The sequence below is a fragment of the Panthera pardus genome, unplaced genomic scaffold, assembly GCF_024362965.1.
Source record: "Panthera pardus isolate Hobbes unplaced genomic scaffold, ASM2436296v1 HiC_scaffold_16, whole genome shotgun sequence".
Classification (NCBI taxonomy): domain Eukaryota; kingdom Metazoa; phylum Chordata; class Mammalia; order Carnivora; family Felidae; genus Panthera; species Panthera pardus.
In genome coordinates, this window is record NW_026526721.1 from 156327096 (window position 1) to 156346277 (window position 19182).

The window sequence follows — 19182 nt, forward strand, 5'->3', positions numbered from 1 at the left end:
CAGACAGAGTGCAAGTAGGGGAGGGCAGAGAGAGAGGGAGACACAGAATCCCAAGCAGGCTCCAGGCTCTGAGCTGTCGGCACGGGGCCTGACGCGGGGCTTGAACTCACAAACCGCGAGATCATGACCTGAGCCGAAGTCGGACGTTCAACCGACTGAGCCGCCCAGGTGCCCCTCAGCCTCTCCTTTAAATGGGAGCTGAGCAAGTCCTCTGAAGTAGAGTGGGGTGCCAAATTCAGGGGGCCTGCCCTCAGCCTTGGTCTTACCCTGACGTCATTTCAGGTCCACTGAGGACTTTACAGACAAATCCCACTGCACCTCAACATCGCCTCTGGGTTTCCACACTTGAGTCATGCCTTCAAACTTCAGGTGCAAAACACGTTATGTGAAAATAAATTTTACTCCAAAAATTTCACCCGACGTTTACACTTTTTTTTCCAAGAAGAAAACCAACAACATATAGGAATGTTTGTAAAAAGAACGAGGAAGGAGGAGGAAGAATGCGTGAAGGATGCTCTCAGGGGAGTCTGAAAATGGCATTAGGGAACTTAAGTAATTGTTCAAACCACCGGCACGAGGGAGGGTTCATTCCTTATTTACTTACATTAGTATTTCAAGTGCAGAAAAGCATACAGGTAACAAATGGCAACTAATCCCCCTCCCGAAGAATTCCTGTTGACCTTAAAAAAGTAATACACGTGCATGGCCAGAAAATTCAAACCGTATGTAAAAGAGAACTCTTGATCCCTCCTCAAAGGTAACTACTGTTCAGCGTTTCCCAGGCGCCCTTCTCCCCAAAAACACATCTGCATTTGTCCATTTTTCTTCCCTTCCTTCCTTCTCGTCTTCAAAAGTGGGCTCAAATTTGTTCTCGACCCTGCTTTCTCCACTTGATAAAATGGCAACGACGCACTCATACACGCACACGTGTGCACAGCCTCCAGCACAAAGAGATCTTTTCAAGAAGCAGGCTCACAGAACTTTTTCATATGGAACCACTATCAGACAACAATTATTTTCATCTGTCTCCTACTGAGTTTGGCTGTCTCAGGGTTCTTGCTAATGGAGATGTTTCGACACCTGCATTTTGGTCCACTTTGCGGTTAGAACGGTTACCCTAGCGAGAGTCTTGGTAATCTAAATTTTGATTCAACTGCATTCTAGAAAGGTTAAGCCAATTCACACTTCTGTCAAGTACATAAAAGTGTCCCTTTCCCCATACCAGACGAGAACAGATCATCACCCAACATTTGGCAACAGAACGTGTAAAATGCGGTATTTCACTGCTGTGTGACCTTATGTTTCTTTAACTGTGAGTGAGGCTGAATACCTCTTCTTATGTTAACTTTGATTACTGGACTGTCCTTTTAAATGGGTTTATCAAAATTCTTTAAAAAAATTTTTTTTAACGTTTATTCATCTTTGAGAGACAGAGTGAGACAGAGCACGAGCGGGGAAGGGGCAGAGAGAGAGGGAGACACAGAATCCGAAGCAGGATCTGAGCCATCAGCACAGAGCCCGACGCGGGGTTTGAAATCACGAACCGTGAGATCAGCGACTGAGCCACCCAGGCGCCCCTCAAAATTCTTTTTAAATTAAAGATATTAACCGTTTTTCATGCAAGTATCTCCCCAGTTTGTCCAATTTATCTGTTGAGTTTTGTCTCTTTCTCTTTTGTCACAGAGAAGTTTTAAATTGTCATACTTTTTGTATCTGTTAACCATCTAAATTTTGCAGGGTGGTGGTGGTAAGAGGTGTGTAAGGAATGAGGCGAAACAAACTACAATAACTTCCCCCAAACAATTGTTTGTCATCAGACCATGTAACCGCAGTTCTTTTTCCCCACTGCCGCAGAATGTTAATTTTATCATACGCTGAAGTTCCAGTTTTATTTGGGTCCATTTACAGACTCTGTATTCCGCCGATCTGTTTCCTCCCTAATTCAAAATGGACTCAATTGCTATAACTATCGTATTATTCAGAATACATTTTAATATCTGGCAGGGCTAGAGGCCTCATTTTTCTTCTTTTACTCAGAAATCTCCTTGCTATTCTCAAATGTTTGTTTCTATATACTTCAATTGGCATCAAATTTTCACAAGATTGAATCTTTTGGTCCCAGCAGACTTTTAAAAATACTCTTGATATAGATTATCCAAATTGTTTTGATCAATTACTACCTAAAGGTTTTATAGTTTGGCTTCTTCAGTAAATGAGACTTTTTCTTCAATAATATCTTCAAATGGGTGTCCTTTCTTGTGAAAGGAAACAAATAATTTTAGACGACTCTTGTAACCTTACCAAGTTTTCCTATTTGTTTCCAATTATTTATCTCGTGGTTTTTGGATATATAACCCTATAACCTTCAAGTAATGATACACTTGCGTCTTCCAGGTTACTTGACCTCCTATTTCTTCCTCTTGTGTAGCTGTGTTGGCCAGCACCCCCAGATCGACAAGTGTCAGAGGGGGTAACAGGCTTCCCGACACTGCTGTGAGTGCTTCTGGTCCCTCACTGCTGAGCACGACGCCCGGCGTCTACGACTCAAGCACACCGGCTAGGTGAACCTGTCCCCACCCAGGAGACCTCGGGAATCTAGTCTCCTCCCCGGCTGCGTCCAGCTGGTGGACGCGCGCTCCTCCCTCTTCTCTGTACTCTTACCACAAGTCTTATTCTGGGGACACCCTGCCTCACTGGGGGCACGCTCTGCTCCCGTGTGGGGACTCCCGCCTCGTGGACCATCCTGGAGCCCCTTGCTTCTATCAGAGGGTCAGCTTGGATGGGTCCCCCTTTCAATTTTTTTCCTCCCAGCTCCCCAGACATAAAAAAAAAAAAAAAAAAATTCCTGTATCAGGTGGTTTGGTAGCCTAACGGACTGTGTGGGTCAGAACCCGGGTCCCGGACCTACAGTCTGTCTTCTCAGATGACACCGCCTTATTGATTTGCTCACTGGTTTAGCTGCTACGTATCGCTGGAGAGAACTGGCTCGGGCACGTAGGAGTCTGTCTTCCTGCTCACACTCTGCTGCAATCGAGAGTCGGAGTGAAGACCTCCAAGCATCGTCTTTGAGGAGAATACGGAGATCACTGGCAGAAGCTGCTACTTCCAGGGCGTTTTCTGATGCTTTCGCCCACACGTTGTCACTCCCCCCTCACTCTCTGCAATATTATGCAAGATTCTATTTACTCAGTTCCCCTCGTTTAATGCTTCTGCAGAAGGCCGACTTAGAAACGGTGGGGGCTGCTCCAGGGCAAGTCTTGGAAATCCCGGCCTTGTTCTTCTGCTGAATGCTAGCTCTATTCTTTAACATCACTTGGGTATTTTTGTCTTGCCTAGTTTAGTTCCCTGAAGCTATCTGTTGTTCATATTATTAGGATTTTGGTTTTGTTACACCGTCCTAAACTGTAGTCCTCTGTATTTATTTGAGCTAGTAACTTCAAGGGCTGAAGGAAATGCTGAGAGCGAGTCCTCTAAATTATGGCCCCCGGCATTTGCTAAAGAAATACATAGACTTTCAGGACAGTTGCCTTTACCTGCTGCTTGAGTGCCTCCAAAGACTCAAATTCCAATCGGGCCAGTTTCATCTGGATATGCCGTGGTTTATCAGGTATGGCAAATGCAAGTATAAACTTTAAAGCCAGGAGTGCATGCTGAAAACAAGAAAGGGTACATGTTGATATGGCACATTAGACCACATGTGCAATGAAACAAAACAGTAACTAAGCAATCTGTGATTCTCCTCGTTAACCTTGGGTAATTTCTAATTACTGGCCTGCGATGTATCAGAGATCAACCAGGCCCAAGAGTTATATTTAACCCACTCCCTTGTGGCCCATCATTAACCAGTGTCTTCCTTTGCTTTATTCTTTTAAAATCAGTTATTCCCTTAAATTGATACCATATGATACTTCCAGTGCTTTAAAGGAAAATGAAATTCATTCTGAAAAGTCTTTCACAAAACTTTTTCTACCTGTGTCTAATTTCCGAATGTACCTTAGCAGACACCATCGGCAGACTCATTCTATTCTTTGCCCGGTAGCGTCCTCCCTGTGCTATGCTTCTGGCTGAGTTACGTGAAATGTACAGGCATCTTAAACACCTTGAATCCTCTGCATCCCCAAAGGTGCCCGGTGCAGTTTCCTTCATGAGACGATAATCAATAAATACTGATGAACTGATTGACTGCAATGTAGTGCCTTATGCTGCTGACTCCTTACGCTGTAGGGCAGGTATACAGAATGTGTCCATTATAACATGGGAAGCTTAGAACCCTCCTACACCAATAACATAAAAAGGTTCTCTATACTATAATAATACAGGGTTTGTAATTATGCTTCTTCCTCTGCAGAAAAGAAGAAGCCAACAGGATTGCTTCCTTTGGTAAGCCTGCTCTTCGAACGCACAGCCTCGACCTACTGATACGTCTCCAATTCCGGCATCATCTTGTGATCCAGCATCAACACCCACAGGAGTCTCGACGATCAAAAGAATAAAGTTGCCTCTTTGATGACAGCATGAATTACTAAATATTAAAAGCTGTGAAATGATTTTTAAAGGTAAGAAATAATTAAAAGGCGTTTCGGAAATCAGTGAAGGAAGTGGAACAGGCTCTAAGAAGCGTTGCATTGAATTACTGACCGAAAAAGAAGACAGCTGAAAGACATTCGATGAATTCTTTACTGTGATATTTTCAAAAGGAGGTTGAAAGACGAATACCGTGTGGCTGTCTCCTGGGAGCAGCACGAACTAATGAAGGAAATCGGCATCGTGCCCTAACAAGCAGTGACTCAATCCTGAAAATGGGCGCAGCCTCAGCACAGGCCAGGCGCTCCTGGTACAAACGAGAGGTCCGGGGTGGGCCAGGCCAGGCAGCCTTCGCTGCAGTGTGACTGCCGTGACCAGAGAAGACACTTGGAAGGCACTGACTAAGTGTCTACAGGGTGAAAACAGGCAGGTGACACAGCACGGATCAGATGACATCATCTGTTGTAATTCTGAACTAATTGGGTTAAAGGAACAGGAGCCTGGATAAAATCGACAAAGAATAAATAAATCATTCAAAAAGGTATACTGTGCTATTATTTCATTCCACTGGAGTCCTGACATATAATTTTATATAAGACTTAACCTCTTTAGTAGAAACACTAGACAAGAAGTAAACAAGTGAGCAGATGAAAAGAAACCTTCCACGTTTTCCAGACGTGGTGGTCCTCAAACTGCCAGAGCCCCACCACGAGCCAGCCACTGGCCTCTTCCAATCCCCTAGCAAGTCTGCACCCGCTTTCCCTTCTGTGCAGTCTCAGAGGGAAGCGGTGGGAAAAGGACCCGGCCAAGGTCTCCCCTCGGATGCAAGGTGCTGGAAGATGTGTCAGCTCAACCGGGACTGGTTACCAGGCCGCTGAGCAAGGCTGCCACAGACCTCGGTGCTCACAGCGGCCGTACGAACTGTCCATAACCCTCGTGACTTACAATCCTTGGTATTTATTAGACAACATTAGTTAAAATAGGAAGTCATCTTAACATGGTTAAAACATTTATGTAGCAATAAGCTTTTATGAGCTCTGTAGCTCCTTTTCCTAAAATTACTTTATAATAAATGTTTCTAAAGGCTCTTATGCAGAGAACTCAGTTTCTTCTGAACTATATTTGCAAAACAGGTTCCTCGTAGACCTGCTTGTTCGAAGCTTTTGCCTTCCCGCGGAACACCGCCAGGGTCATGCTCCTTGGAGAGCTGCACGCAAACCGCGCAGCGGAACCCCCTTTAGCCGGGTACCAGCACCTTGAAAGCCAGAAGGGAAGGCGCTGTGCCCATCCTCTCACGTTTATTAGTGACCAGGGTGCTCGACGCGGGCCTAGGAGACGATGTCCTGGTGCACAGGCTGGAGGAGAAGACGAGTCATCCTGGGCCATCCTGAGGTCACGTGTAGGGGCTACACACACTGGCAGTTGCCCCAGTGTCTAGCAGTTCGGAGAGGGCTTCCCGAAGGAAGTATGTTGGAGCAGAGACACACAGGAGGAGGGGCTGGCTGGGAAAGGGGGAGGAGCTAACCCAGAGAGGGAACAAGGGCACTCAGGGACGGTGGGGCTGGGGGACAGGGGAAAACCGAGGCACCGGGAGCTGAGTGAGGAGTGAGGAGGCATCGAGGCACCGACCACTCACGGCACGGAGCGCGGACAAGTGCAGAGGCCACAGAGAGGCGGGCAGGTCGGCAGGGTGAGCTGGTGTGTGTGACAGCAACGGGCTGGGGCCTCCAGGAACGAGCGGAGGGCTTACCAGCAGAGGACCGGACAGGCTTCCGCGGCCTTACGATGTGCGCAGGATGAGGGGCAGGCCGGAGGGAGCTATGGGGAGCAGAGGCCCACGTGGGCTTTTAGGTGTCCACAGGACATCTGAGCAGAGAGGCTCAGGAGGCAGTGGGGTAGAGGGGTCTCACGTTCCCGACGGGGCTGGAGGCAAACAGTGGGAGTGGCTGGGGTACGTGCATAAACGGCACACAGAGTCACGGGAACGGGGGGGATCCGCAGAGACACACGGCGAGGGAGAAGGGATGAGACGAGGCAAGAAGACGGCACAGGGTGGACCTGAAGGAACGAGATGTGTGTGATGAGCAAAAGAGGGAGGCCTGGCAACTGGCTTGAGAAGCAGCAGGTGGGGGCAGGCTGAAATCCAGCAGGTTCTGGAGTTACAGAAGCGAAGGGGAGAGAAGGAAGCCAGTCAAGGTGGGCACAGGAAGGTCAGCCACATGGAGGCTGGGGGGAAACCTGTGGCTCTAACACCAGGCGGCCTTTGGCGACTCTGGTGGGAGTGGCTTCAGCTGAGTGGGGGCCACAGAAGCAAGACCAAGGTGGACTGAGAAGGGCCTGGGAAGCAAGGCTGGAGAGAGGAGGGCCATCCACAGAGTTCAGTTCAGGAAGTCTGGAAGGAGGGAGAGTAAGAGAAAAGGTGGTAGCCGGAGGGAGACCTGGGCTAGCCAGGCGTTTGGGTTTCAAACGTGCAAGTTTAAACGGTTTTAAATGTGTTAAAGGGTCAAACCTAAGTTCAGTGATTTTAAACGTGGAAGTGCAAAATGCTTTGGCAGAAGGAACCGAGAGAATGGTAAGAAGACCCTTGGAAGAAAAGTCTCAGCACAGACCAGGCTGACGTGCAAGGCAGGGGCTTAGCCACACACGGGAGGTCTGACACTGTCGGGCTGAGGAGGGAGGGTGGCCTTGGGGGAAAAAGGGCATTGGGGGCACTCATTTTAGAGAAGAGAAGTACTTTAAAAGACATTTATTGTTCAGAATATGCAACTCATACTTAAAATGAGGAAGGACGGGTGAGAATCCCACATAGCGTTCTCCTTTTTCTTTTGCAGACCTAACCTTAAAGCATCACTAAGTGTCTTTTCCTTAAGAAAGATCGTCCAAGACAGAAAAAAAAAAAAAGTGTCTTAAAGAGCAAGACAAAAATGCCAATTTTATTAATTAGATCAGAAGAAAATCTATCAACATCTTGACAATGATGATGGTTTTCTCTGGATGGTTGGCAATGTGGGCAATCTCTTTATCTTTAGTCTCTAACAAACATGCATTATTTTGTTTTCTTTTCCCACATTTTATTTTTTGAGTTTGTACTTTAATTCCACTTCACATAGTGTTCATATTAGTTTCAGTGTACAATTTAGTGATTCAACACGTCCATACGTCACCTGGTGCTCATCACAAGTGCCCTCCTTAACCCCCCATCGCCTATTTCCCCCGTCCCCCACTCCCCTCCCCTCTGGTAACCGTCAGCCTGTTCCCTAGAGTTAAAAGTCTGTTTCTTGGTTTGCCTCTCTCTCTCCACCCCCATGCTTGTTTGTTCTGTTTCTTAAATTTCACATATGAGTGAAGTCATATGTGATTTGTCTTTCTCTGAATGACTTGTTTCACTTGGCATAATACTCTCTGGCTCCATCCATATCATTGCAAACGGCAAGATTTCATTCTTTTTTATGCCTGAATAATATTCCATTGTATATGTAGACCACCTCTTCCTTATGCATTCATCTACTGATGGACACTTGGGGTGCTTCCATATCTTGGCTACTGTTGATAATGCTGCTATAAACATCGGGGTGCATGTCATGTATCACTCGTATAAGGGAAAAAACACTTCTGTGAAAAGAACTCGAGGATCCCTCACGCTGGGGAAGGTCACTGAGAAGACATGACCACTACTGGACCCCCGAGCTAGACCTAGGTGACGAGGTTGCTCCCTCCCTTCCTTGTCCTTGGAATGTGGGGATGAGGTTTGCCTTTCCCGCTCCCAGAAGTTGCTCCAAGGACATCGCCTTGAGACGGTGATGGGGTGTTGAGAACACCTTGCACAGATTAGTTGACTAAACCCAGTTAAGGTCTCTGTTCATAAAAGTTTATGAAGACTTTTAAGATGTGGCGGGCAGATGCGGGGATCTACTCGTCTTGCTGCCACCCAAGACAAGCCTTGTATATAAGTTCCCTTTGCTTATTAAACCTGCCACCTTCCAACCAGGAGTGGCCTGCCTCTCTCCTCCGTCTCTCCCTGCCGTTTGCAGTCAGGGGCCAGTTTCAGATTATACCCGGGAAGCTCCCGAGAGGGTTGCACACCAACACTCACTTGAACAAATTACATATGCTCTGCCAGGCTCCTAATCCCACCTCGTTACAACTGCCCGTATGCCCAGTAAACAGGCCAAAACCAGGCAACTTGCAGCCCAGTGAGTCTGGCTTTTCATCTGGAGTCTAGGAATAAAAGAAGTTGTGAAAGCGGTCACTTTGCATTCATTCATTCTGCAAATATGTAGTGAGCACTGACACACAGCCAGACTGCTTAGACGGTGGCCTTCCTCTACCTCTTCCTTCCCTCCCCAAATCTGTCACACTGACCAAGCCCGCACCCTGCCCTGCTTTGCGACACTCCCAGAAGTGCCACCAATCATGGGTTTGTTCGGTTTAACATCCCGCTGGGAGAGTAAAGAGCATCGCCATTCACAGGTTAACTATCAATTAATTTAATTAGCCGGTGCTCATGGTCGCGAGGGCTCTCCGGCCTCCACCCACCCCCGATACTCCTCTGAGTGCTTGGAAGTCGGGGGAAACACCACAGCAGCTTCCGCAGTGGGGTACTGGCTTTGAGGAAGAGGAGTAAACAGAAGCAGAAAGGAACCAACACTGTCTCAATGGTCAGGGAAGGATAAACTAGACGGCTCGCCTCCACTGCCTTCTACTTACTGATCTTGTGTCCAGGATCCAGAGTTCAAGTTGATGGATTAAGTAAGCACTTGTGGGCCTGGAAACCTAAATAACGGTTGTAGCGCTATGTTTCAAAAAATCAATTTTTAAAATGTTGTTTATATTTCCTCTACAGCAAATATGTCTCAAGGCTGGGAACTGCTTTATGCTAACTGAACTGAGGGAAAAAAAAAAGTACAAAAAACATTTTAGCTATTTCTACTTGTTTTCATAAATGAAAGCAAACCGAAGATAAAATGCAAATCTATTCAGATTTGAAGAAAAATGTATTAAAAAATGAATACTCGGGTTGGCTTTTCATAGCCTGTCTATGAAAAGAGAAGACGTTTTCTGGGCCGTAATTGTGATTCTTTCTTCATCGACATTTTTCTTTTAACGGAAAACTCACAAAATTTTATCCTAAACAAAGTAAAGAAGAAAAGAAACAGTAGGGGGCGGGGTGGGAAGATGGGCAGAATTTTAAAAGTAATAAATACAAAGAAGTCGGCTCCCCACTACAGTATGCTTCAAGTAATGATTACAGGGTGTCTTAGCTGGGAAAGGACAAAAGGACAGGACCAGAGAAAACGAGCATGCAGAGCGAAGTGCTTCCCAGAAGCACAGTAGTGCCTATGCTACCATCAGTGCCACTCACCTCTGGTCACCACAAGGGCGTCAAACACTCGGGAGTCTTGTGGCAGGTGCACAGAGTGAGCAGAACCATTTTATTTTACAACAACTAGAAACTACGACACGATCGATAGCAGCAGCTGTGTCTGTAGCCACCAACCCTCTCTCTCATGAAACACAGAATGCAAATCCGAGATGAGCTCTTGGAATTCCGAAAAGCTAATTTGATCTCTACGGTGGAATGTCTGCCATGCTACCTCTTTCCACGCGGGGCCCAGCCACCAAGGAATAAAAGAAACTCCAAAAAAGCATCCTCTGCTGATTACCACATTACGTGCCAGATGCCAATTAATAAGAAATGATTAGTGGATCGGATCCAAGATTCAAAACAATTTATGGAATTAGGCTCTTGAGGAAAAAATCCTCAGGAGAACAGAAACACAACATACCAAAATCTATGGGTGCCAGCAAAAACAGTTCTAAGAGGGAAGTTCATAGCAATATAGGCCTGCCTCGAGAAACAAGAGAAATTCAACTTAACAATTTAACTTTAAACCCTAAAGGAACTAGAAAAAGAAGAATAAATAAAGCTCAAAGTTGGTTGAAGAAAGGAAATAATAAAGATCAGAGTGGAAATAAATGAAATAGAGACTAAAAATAGAAAAGATCAATGAAGCTAAGAGCAGGTTCTTTAAGAAGATAAACAATATTAACACCTCTTTAGCTAGACCCACCGAGAAAAAAAATAAAGTGCTCAAATAAATAAAATCAGAAATGGAACAGAAGTTACAACTGATACTGCAGAAATACAAAGGATCATAACAGACTACTAGGAACAATGATAGGCCAACAAATTAGACAACCTAGAAAAATGGATAAATCCCTAGAAACATAAAATCTTCCAGATTGAATCATGAGGAAATAAAAAATCTGAATAGACCCAGTTACTAATAAGGAGACTGAATCAGTAATCAAATAACTCCCACAAACAAAAGTTCAAGATCAGATGGCTTTACTGGTGAAATCTACCAAACACGCAAATGCGATTTAATACCCACCCCTCTCAAACTCTCCCAAAACACTGAAGAAGAGGAAAAGCTTTCCTCATTCTATGAGGCTGGCATTACTCTGCTACCAAAACCAGATAATGACATCACAAAAAAAGACAATTACAGGCTGATATCCCTGAGAAATACAGATGCACCCCCCGACGCCCCACTCCACTCAACAAAAATATTAGCAAACGTAACTTAAGATACATTAAAAGGATCATATACCATGATCAAGTGGGATTTCTTCCAGGGATGAAAGGATGATTCAACAACTGCAAATCAATCAGCACTACAGTAATAAGATGAACGATAAAATTGTACGATCATCTCAATAGATGCATTTGACAAAATTCAACCTCCATTTATGATAAAAACTCTCAACAAAGTGGGTACAGAGGAAACGTACCTCAACATAACAAAGGTCAAATATGACAAACCCACAGCTGACATCATACTCAAAGCTTTCCCCCTAAGATCAGGAACAAAGACAAGAATGCCCACTTTTTCCACTTTTATTCAACACAGTACTGGAAGTCCTAGCCACAGCAATTAGTCATGAAAAAAAAAAAAGGCATACAAATTGGAAAAGAAATAAAACTGTGACTACTTGCAGATGACATGATGATACAGAAAACCCTAAAGAGGCCACCCAAAACGAAACAAAAACCCCACAAAACTGTTAGAATAAATGCATTCAGTAAAGTTGCAGATAAAAAATTAGTATACAAAATTCTGTTGCATTTCTGTACTCTAGTAACAAGCTATCAGAAAGAGGAGTCAAGAAAACAATCCCATTTACAATTGCATCAAAAAGAATAAAATACCTAGGCATAAATTTGGCCAATGAGATAAAAGACCTGTACTAAGAAAACTAGAAGATATCAATAAAATAAATTGAAGAAGACACAAATTAATGGACAAGATATTCTGCGCTCATGGACTGGAAGAATTAGTATTATTAAAATGTCCATACTACCAGGGTTCCTGGGTGGTTCAGTTGGTTAAGCATCTGATTCTTGATTTGGGCTCAGGTCATGATCTCATGGTTTGTGAGTTCAAGCCCTGTGTCAGGCTGTGTGCTGCCTGGGATTCTCTCTCTCTGGCCCCGTCTCTGCCCCCCCTTCTCTCTCTCTCTCTCTCTCTCTCTCTCTCTCTCTCTCTCTCTCTCTCTCACACACACACACACACACACACAATAAATAAATAAACATTATTTTTAAAAAGTCAGTACTGCCCAAAGGAATCTACAGACTCAATGCAATCCCTATCAAAATTCCAATGACATTTCCTTCACAGAACTACAACAAATAATTCTAAAATTTGTATGGAGCCACAAAAGACCTCAAATAGCCATCAATTCTGAGAAAGAACAAAACTGGAGGCCTCACACTTCCTGACTTCAAACTACAGTACAAAGCTATAGTAATCAAACAGTACGGTATTGACATAAATGGAACAGAGCAGATAAACCAGAAATAAACCCATGCACATATGACCAATTAATTTGTGACAAAGAAAGCAAAATACACAACAGGGAAGACAAAAGGCAGTCTCTGCCACACATGTGATGGGAAAACTGGACAGCTACACGCAAAAGTATGAAACTGGACCACTATATTATACTATACGCAAAAATTAACTCAAAATGAAGTAAAGACTTGAACATAAGATGTGAAGCCATAAAACTCCTAGAAGAAAACCCAGGCGGTTAGCTCCAAAATATATAAAGAACTCATGTAATTCAGTAACTACCAAACACAGACAATCCAATTAAAATCTGAGACATTTTCCCAAAGAAGACATACAGATGGCAGTCAACGGGCACGTGAAAAGATGCTCAACGTCACGAAACATCAGGGAAATGCAAATCAAAGCCACAAGCAGATGATCACTGCACACCTGTCAGAACGACTGTTATCAAAAAGGCAAGAAATTGCCTTGACAAATGTACTGGCAAGGACGTGGAGAAAAGGGGATCTCTGTGCAGTTTTGGGGGAAATGTAAACAGGTACAGCCGTGATGGAAAACAGTATGGAGGCTCCTCAAAAAATAAAAAGTACAGCTACCATATGATCCAGCAATTCCATTACCGTGTATCTACCCGAAGAGGACGAAAACGCTAATTTGAAAAGATATGTGAACCCACATGTTCATGGCACCATTATTCATGATACCAAGATATGGAAACAAACCAAGTGTCCATCAATGGGTAAATGGAATACGACATAGCCATAAAAAATAAAATCATGGATGGACCTTGAAGGGATTAAGCTAAGTGAAGTAAGTCAGACAGAGAAAGACAAATATTGCATGATTTTACTTATGTGTGGAATCTAAAAAACAAAACAGATCAAGACTCATAAATACAGAAAACAGATCAGTGGCTGCCAGAGGGGAGGGGACTTGGTTGGCTGCAATGAGTGAAGGGGATTAAGAAGCACAAACTTCCGGGGCGCCTGGGTGGCTCGGTCGGTTGGGCGTCCGACTTCGGCTCAGGTCATGATCTCGAGGTTCGTGAGTTCGAGCCCCACGTCAGGCTCTGTGCCGACAGCCCAGAACCTGGAGCCTGCTTCGGATTCTGTGTCTCCCTCTCTCTCTGCCCCTCCCCCACTCATGCTCTGTCTCTCTCTCTGTGTCAAAAATAAATAAACATCAAGAAAAAAAAGAAGTACAAACTTCCAATTATAAAGTAAACAAGACCAGTTATAAAGTAAACAATACCTAGGGACGGAATGTAGAGCATGGGTAACATAGTCAATAATATTAACGTTGTAAGGTGAAAGACAATAACTAGACTTATTGTGGTGATCATTTTGCAATGTATACAAATGTCAAATCACTATGTTGTACACTTGAAACTAATATAATATTATATGTCAATTATACCTCAATATTAATTTTAAAAGAATGTGAAAAAACCTCAGGGATTTTCATCTCATGATGGTAGATACATCTACTCTTCTGTGTCCCCATGGTCCCCTGGAATGACAGAAATATATATTCTAAAAAGAATGAGACTAGGAACCAAGAGAATTTGCCAGAAATTCTGAATGTAAGACTGATGGAGCAGAAAGTCTAGCACATCTCCTGACACAAATGCAGATCCTTCCAAAGAAGCCTCAGAGAGAGGCCAATGTCAGATTCAGCCCCACAAAAGGAAAGGATTGGGCCAGAGTCATCACCAAAGTGAAGGTATTAAAAATCTGCCTTCAGAAGAGCAAGGGCCATAGGGAGCCCTTTCTTCTGCCACCTTGTAACAGAGTGACTACAAGGTTCTACTCTTGCACGAAAGCCAGTGACCTGCCCTTTAAAGAAAGCATGTAACCATCTGGGAGAGCTTTTGGTGTAGGGTTGGGAGGCCCAAGAGAGAAGTGAAGCCCATGGTCATGCCAGACTCCCACTAAAGACTTGGAGGCCTGAGTGATGTCGGCAAGATGGTGAAACAGAAAGCCCAAACCTTGTTCAGTCCAAAAAGCCTTTATGACAACTCCGGAAACCAGTTAAGAAGTTGCAGAACCCTAGGCGAGCACAAAGTCAAGAGCAGCTACATTGAAATATGTAAGAAAAGCCATTGGATTTCACCTGTGATTAGCCCTTCCTCCAAGCTGATACAACTCAGCACAACTGGGAGAAAATATCCCATTTGTGGCTTCTCCCTCGGGAGAGGAGGAGAAGAGTAGAATGTACATCCAATGTTCCAGCTTTTCAGGTGACTGCCCCACGGACTGATTTCTATCGCAGTAGACTCAGAGTGCTGGAGAGGCTATGACGTGTTTTGAATGCCTGGGGGCCACTAAGACAACCTGAGCTTGGTGACATGTGGAGGTACCAAAGAGCTGCAGTACTGCAGACACACAGTGGAGGGAGCAAGAGATTACAAACTCCTGAAAACTAAACAGACAACGTCCCTAATTGGGAATCTATATGCACAAGTTCAGAGAAGACACATGCTCAGAAAAGGTTTGAGCCCTCTGGCTAGGCCGACTGATGGAGTTCTTTCCCTGTACAAAGTTAGTCTGTAAAGACTGGGAGGGGTGGCTTTTTTTTTTTTTTCAAATGCATAAGTCTCAGCAAAAAATAAGGCACATGAAGAAACAGGGAAACATGGCACAATCAAAGGAAAGTAATAAATCTTGGAAAACTGGCCCTAGAGAAACAGAGATCTATAAATTATCTGAAAAATAATTAAAAATAATCATCCAAAAGAAACTCAATGGGCTACAAGAACACAGAAAAATAACTGAAATCAGGAAAATGATGCATAAACAAAATGAGAATATCAACAGAAATACAGAAACTATAAAAGAACCATACAGAAGTTCTGATGCTAAAGAATTCAGTAATCAAATATTTATGAGATGGGTTCAACAGTTGACTTGTTCAAACAGAAGATTCAGTGAACCTGAAGATATGTCATTTGAAATTACTGAGTCAGAGGAGCAAAAATAAAAACAGGAATAAAGAAAGATGAAGAAAGCCTAAGAAGCTTAAGATACATCAACAAGCAGACCAATATATGAATTCTGGGAGTCTCAGAAAGAGAACACATTAAGAGGCAGAGAGCTTACTTGAAGAAATAATGGTCAAAATGAGAAAGGAAATGGACACACAAATGCAAGAAGGTCAAAAAGATTCCAACCAGGATAAACCCACACTGAGACATACTATAATCAAACTGCTGAAAGACACAGAGAGAATCTTGAAAGCAGCAGACATAAGTGTTGCATCAACTACAAGGGAGCCCCGTGAAATTATTTAGAGGGTTTCTTACAGAAATAATACAAGCCAGAAAGGACTGAGATGATATCCAATGTGCCGAACGAATAACTCTGCCAACCAGGAATACTATATTCAGCAAAACTGTCCTACTTAAAAATGAGGAAGAAATACTTTTCCAGATAAACAAAGACTGAGAAAATGATCACCACCAGACCTACCTTGCAAGAAATGCTAAAAGGAATACATCACACTGAAATAAAGGATGCTAGACAGCAACACAAAAGCATGTACAAATATAAAGCTCTCTGGTGAAGGTAAACATAAAGGAAAACACCAAATCCCGTATTACTACAGTGGCGGTAGTAATTTTAATTCTGGTATACAATATAAAGGATAAAAGCATACAAATAACTATAAAACTATGTGGATGAATACTACATATGAAAATATATAATTTGTGACATCAATAACATAAAATTGGTGGGGGGAAACATAAAGGAGTAGAGATTTTGCATGTGATTAAAGTGTTTATCAGTTTTAAACAGACTGTTATAACTGTAAGGTGTTTTATGTACCCACCATTATAACCATAAGAAATACCTATAGAAAATACACAAAAGAGAAATGAGAATCAAAGCAAGTCACTACAAAAAAAAAAGCAACAAAACACAAAGAAAGGCATCAAGAGAGGGAAAGGGGGACAAAATAACTATGAGACATATAGAAAACAATAAAATGGCAACAAAATTTTGGTACTATCAGTAATTACTTTTTTTCTTTTCTTTTTATTAAATATAATTTATTGACAAATCGGTTTCCATACAACACCCATTGCTCATCCCAACAGGTGCCCTCCTCAATGCCCATCACCCACTTTCCCCTCTCCCACAACCCCCATCAGTCTGCTCAGTCTGTTCTCAGTATTCAAGTCTCTTATAGTTTGCCTCCCTCCCTCTCTGTAACCTTTTTCTCCCCCTTCCCCTCCCCCATGGTCTTAAGTTTCTCAGGATCAACATATGAGTGAAAACATACGGTATCTGTCTTTCTCTGTCTGACTTATTTCACTTAGCATAATACCCTCCAGTTCCATCCACGTTGCTACAAAAGGCCAGATTTCATTCTTTCTCATTGCCAAGTAGTATTCCATTGTGTATATAAACCACATCTTTATCCATTCGTCAGTTGATGGACATTTAGGCTCTTTCCATAATTTGGCTATTGTTGAAAGTGCTGCTATAAACATTGGGGTGCAAGTGCCCCCATGCATCAGCACTCCTGTATCCCTTGGGTAAATTCCTAGCAGTGCTATTATTGCTGGGTCATAGGGTAGATCGATTTTTAATTTTTTGAGGAACCTCCACACCGTTTTCCAGAGCGGCTGCACCAGTTTGCATTCCCACCAACAGTGTAACAGGGTTCCCGTTTCTCCACATCCTCGCCAGCATCTAGAGTCTCGTGATTTGTTCATTTTAGCCACTCTGACCGGCATGAGGTGGTATCTCAGTGTGGTTTTAATTTGTATTTCCCTGATGAGGAGTGACATTGAACATCTTTTCATGTGTCTGCTGGCCATCTGGATGTCTTCTTTGGAGAAGTGTCTATCCGTGTCTTCTACCCACTGCTTCACTGGATTATTTATTTTTCAGGTGTGGACTTTGGTGAGTTCTTTATACATTTTAGATACTAGCCTTTATCCAATATGTCATTTGCAATATCTTTTCCCATTCCGTCGGTTGCCTTTTAGTTTTGTTGATTGTTTCCTTTGCGGTGCGGAAGCTTTTTATCTTGAGAAGCAACAGAAAGACAAAGAAACTGATGCCATTCACAATTGCACCAAGAATCATAAAATACCTAGGAATAAACCTAACCAAAGATGTAAAAGATCTGTATGCTGAAAACCATAGAAAGCTTATGAAGGAAATTGAAGAAGATATAAAGAAATGGAAAAACATTCCGTGCTCATGGATTGGAAGAATAAATAGGGTTAAAATGTCAATACTACGCAAAGCAATCTACACATTCGATGCAATCCCAATCAAAATTGCACCAGCATTCTTCTTGAAGCTAGAACAAGCAATCCTAAAATTTGTATGAACCACAAACGACCCCGAATAGCCAAAGTAATATTGAAGAAGAAGACCAAAGCGGGAGGCATCACAATCCCAGACTTTAGCCTCTACTACAAAGCTGTAATCATCAAGATAGCATGGTATTGGCACAAAAACAGACACAGAGACCAATGGAATAAAATAGAGACCCCAGAATGGGACCCACAAATGTATGGCAGGAAAGAGTATCCAATGGAAAAAAGACAGTCTCTTTAACAAATGGTGCCAGGAGAACTGGACAGCAACATGCAGAAGAATGAAACTAGACCACTTTCTTACACAATTCACAAAAATAAACTCACAATGGATGAAGGACCTGAATGTGAGACAGGAAACCATCAAAACCCTGGAGGAGAAAGCAGGAAAAAACCTCTTTGCCCTCAGCCACAGCAATTTCTTACTCAACACATCTCCAAAGGCAAGGGAATTAAAAGCAAATGTCAGTAATTACTTTAAATGTAAACAGATTAAACTCCCCAATCAAAGGACACAGAGAAGCTAAATGGATTAAAAAACAAAACCAAACCAGAAAAACAAGAACCAACTCTAAGCTTTCTACAAGAGACTCACTTTAGAATCAAGGACACACAAAGGATAAAAGTAAAAAGGTATTTCATGCAAACAGATGAGAAAGCATAAAAAATTTGGTCTTTGTCTCAATAACAGCACGAATAGGAATCTTCTCTGTAGTTTCAAAAGAGGCTTCTTGTACAGTGTCTCCAGGTCCTAACACCTGGTGGGTCACTGATGGACCCTGAGAAATGCAGTGGGGGCAGGGTAGCACCTGTGATACCAGGGCATTGTGCTCCCAACTAAGGTGCCTGCTTGGGGCAGTGAGGATGCACACAGGGCACGACAGGGAGTCACCGTCATCATAAAGAGCCCGGGCCGTTGGCTTGTCCACATGAGCTATTTCCCAAGATCAATCAGGTGAGTGAAGAACTGGGATTAAAAGTTGGTGGAACAGTGAGGGACGCCTGGGTCGGCTCAGTTGGTTAAACGTCTGACTCCTGATCTTGGCACAGATCATGGTCTCACGGTTCATGACTCGAGTCTCTTGACTACGTGAAGCCTGCTTGGGATGCTCTCTCTCTCCCTCTCCTGCTCGCTCTCTCTCTCTTCTTCTCTCTCTCAAAATAAATAAACTTAAAAAAAATAAAAGGTTAGCGTGAAGTTGAAATCTAAAATAAGCGTGTAGCGAAAAAACAATGGAAAAACATTAGAAGAGCCAATGAAAACAATGAGACAGAGAAGAGAAACTGATTACAATAAAAACATAAAAGTTTTTTTATGTCTTCTTCCTTGATCTCACCACTGAATAGAACCAATGAATTGAGGGAAATCATATAAAAGGTTACAAATAAATTAATCAGCTCTTCCCTTTTAAAATATGATCTCCATTGTTGAGACTTGGTAACAGAAGAGGCCCCTTATAGGTGAGC

At 43.1% G+C, this 19182-nt stretch overlaps 1 protein-coding gene across 5 annotated transcripts in view; it reads right to left on the reverse strand.

Moving 5' to 3' along the window:
- Positions 1-19182, reverse strand: part of ANO10 (anoctamin 10) — a 283194-nt gene that overhangs the window by 61752 nt on the left and 202260 nt on the right. For all 5 annotated transcript variants that reach the window (XR_008422657.1, XM_053904132.1, XM_053904133.1 and 2 more), the window contains exon 12: positions 3534-3650. Coding sequence is in view for 4 of the 5 variants with exons in the window: in XM_053904132.1 (XP_053760107.1) it covers positions 3534-3650 (117 nt within the window). In the remaining variant the exon portion in view is untranslated. The remainder of the gene's footprint in view (positions 1-3533; positions 3651-19182) is intronic.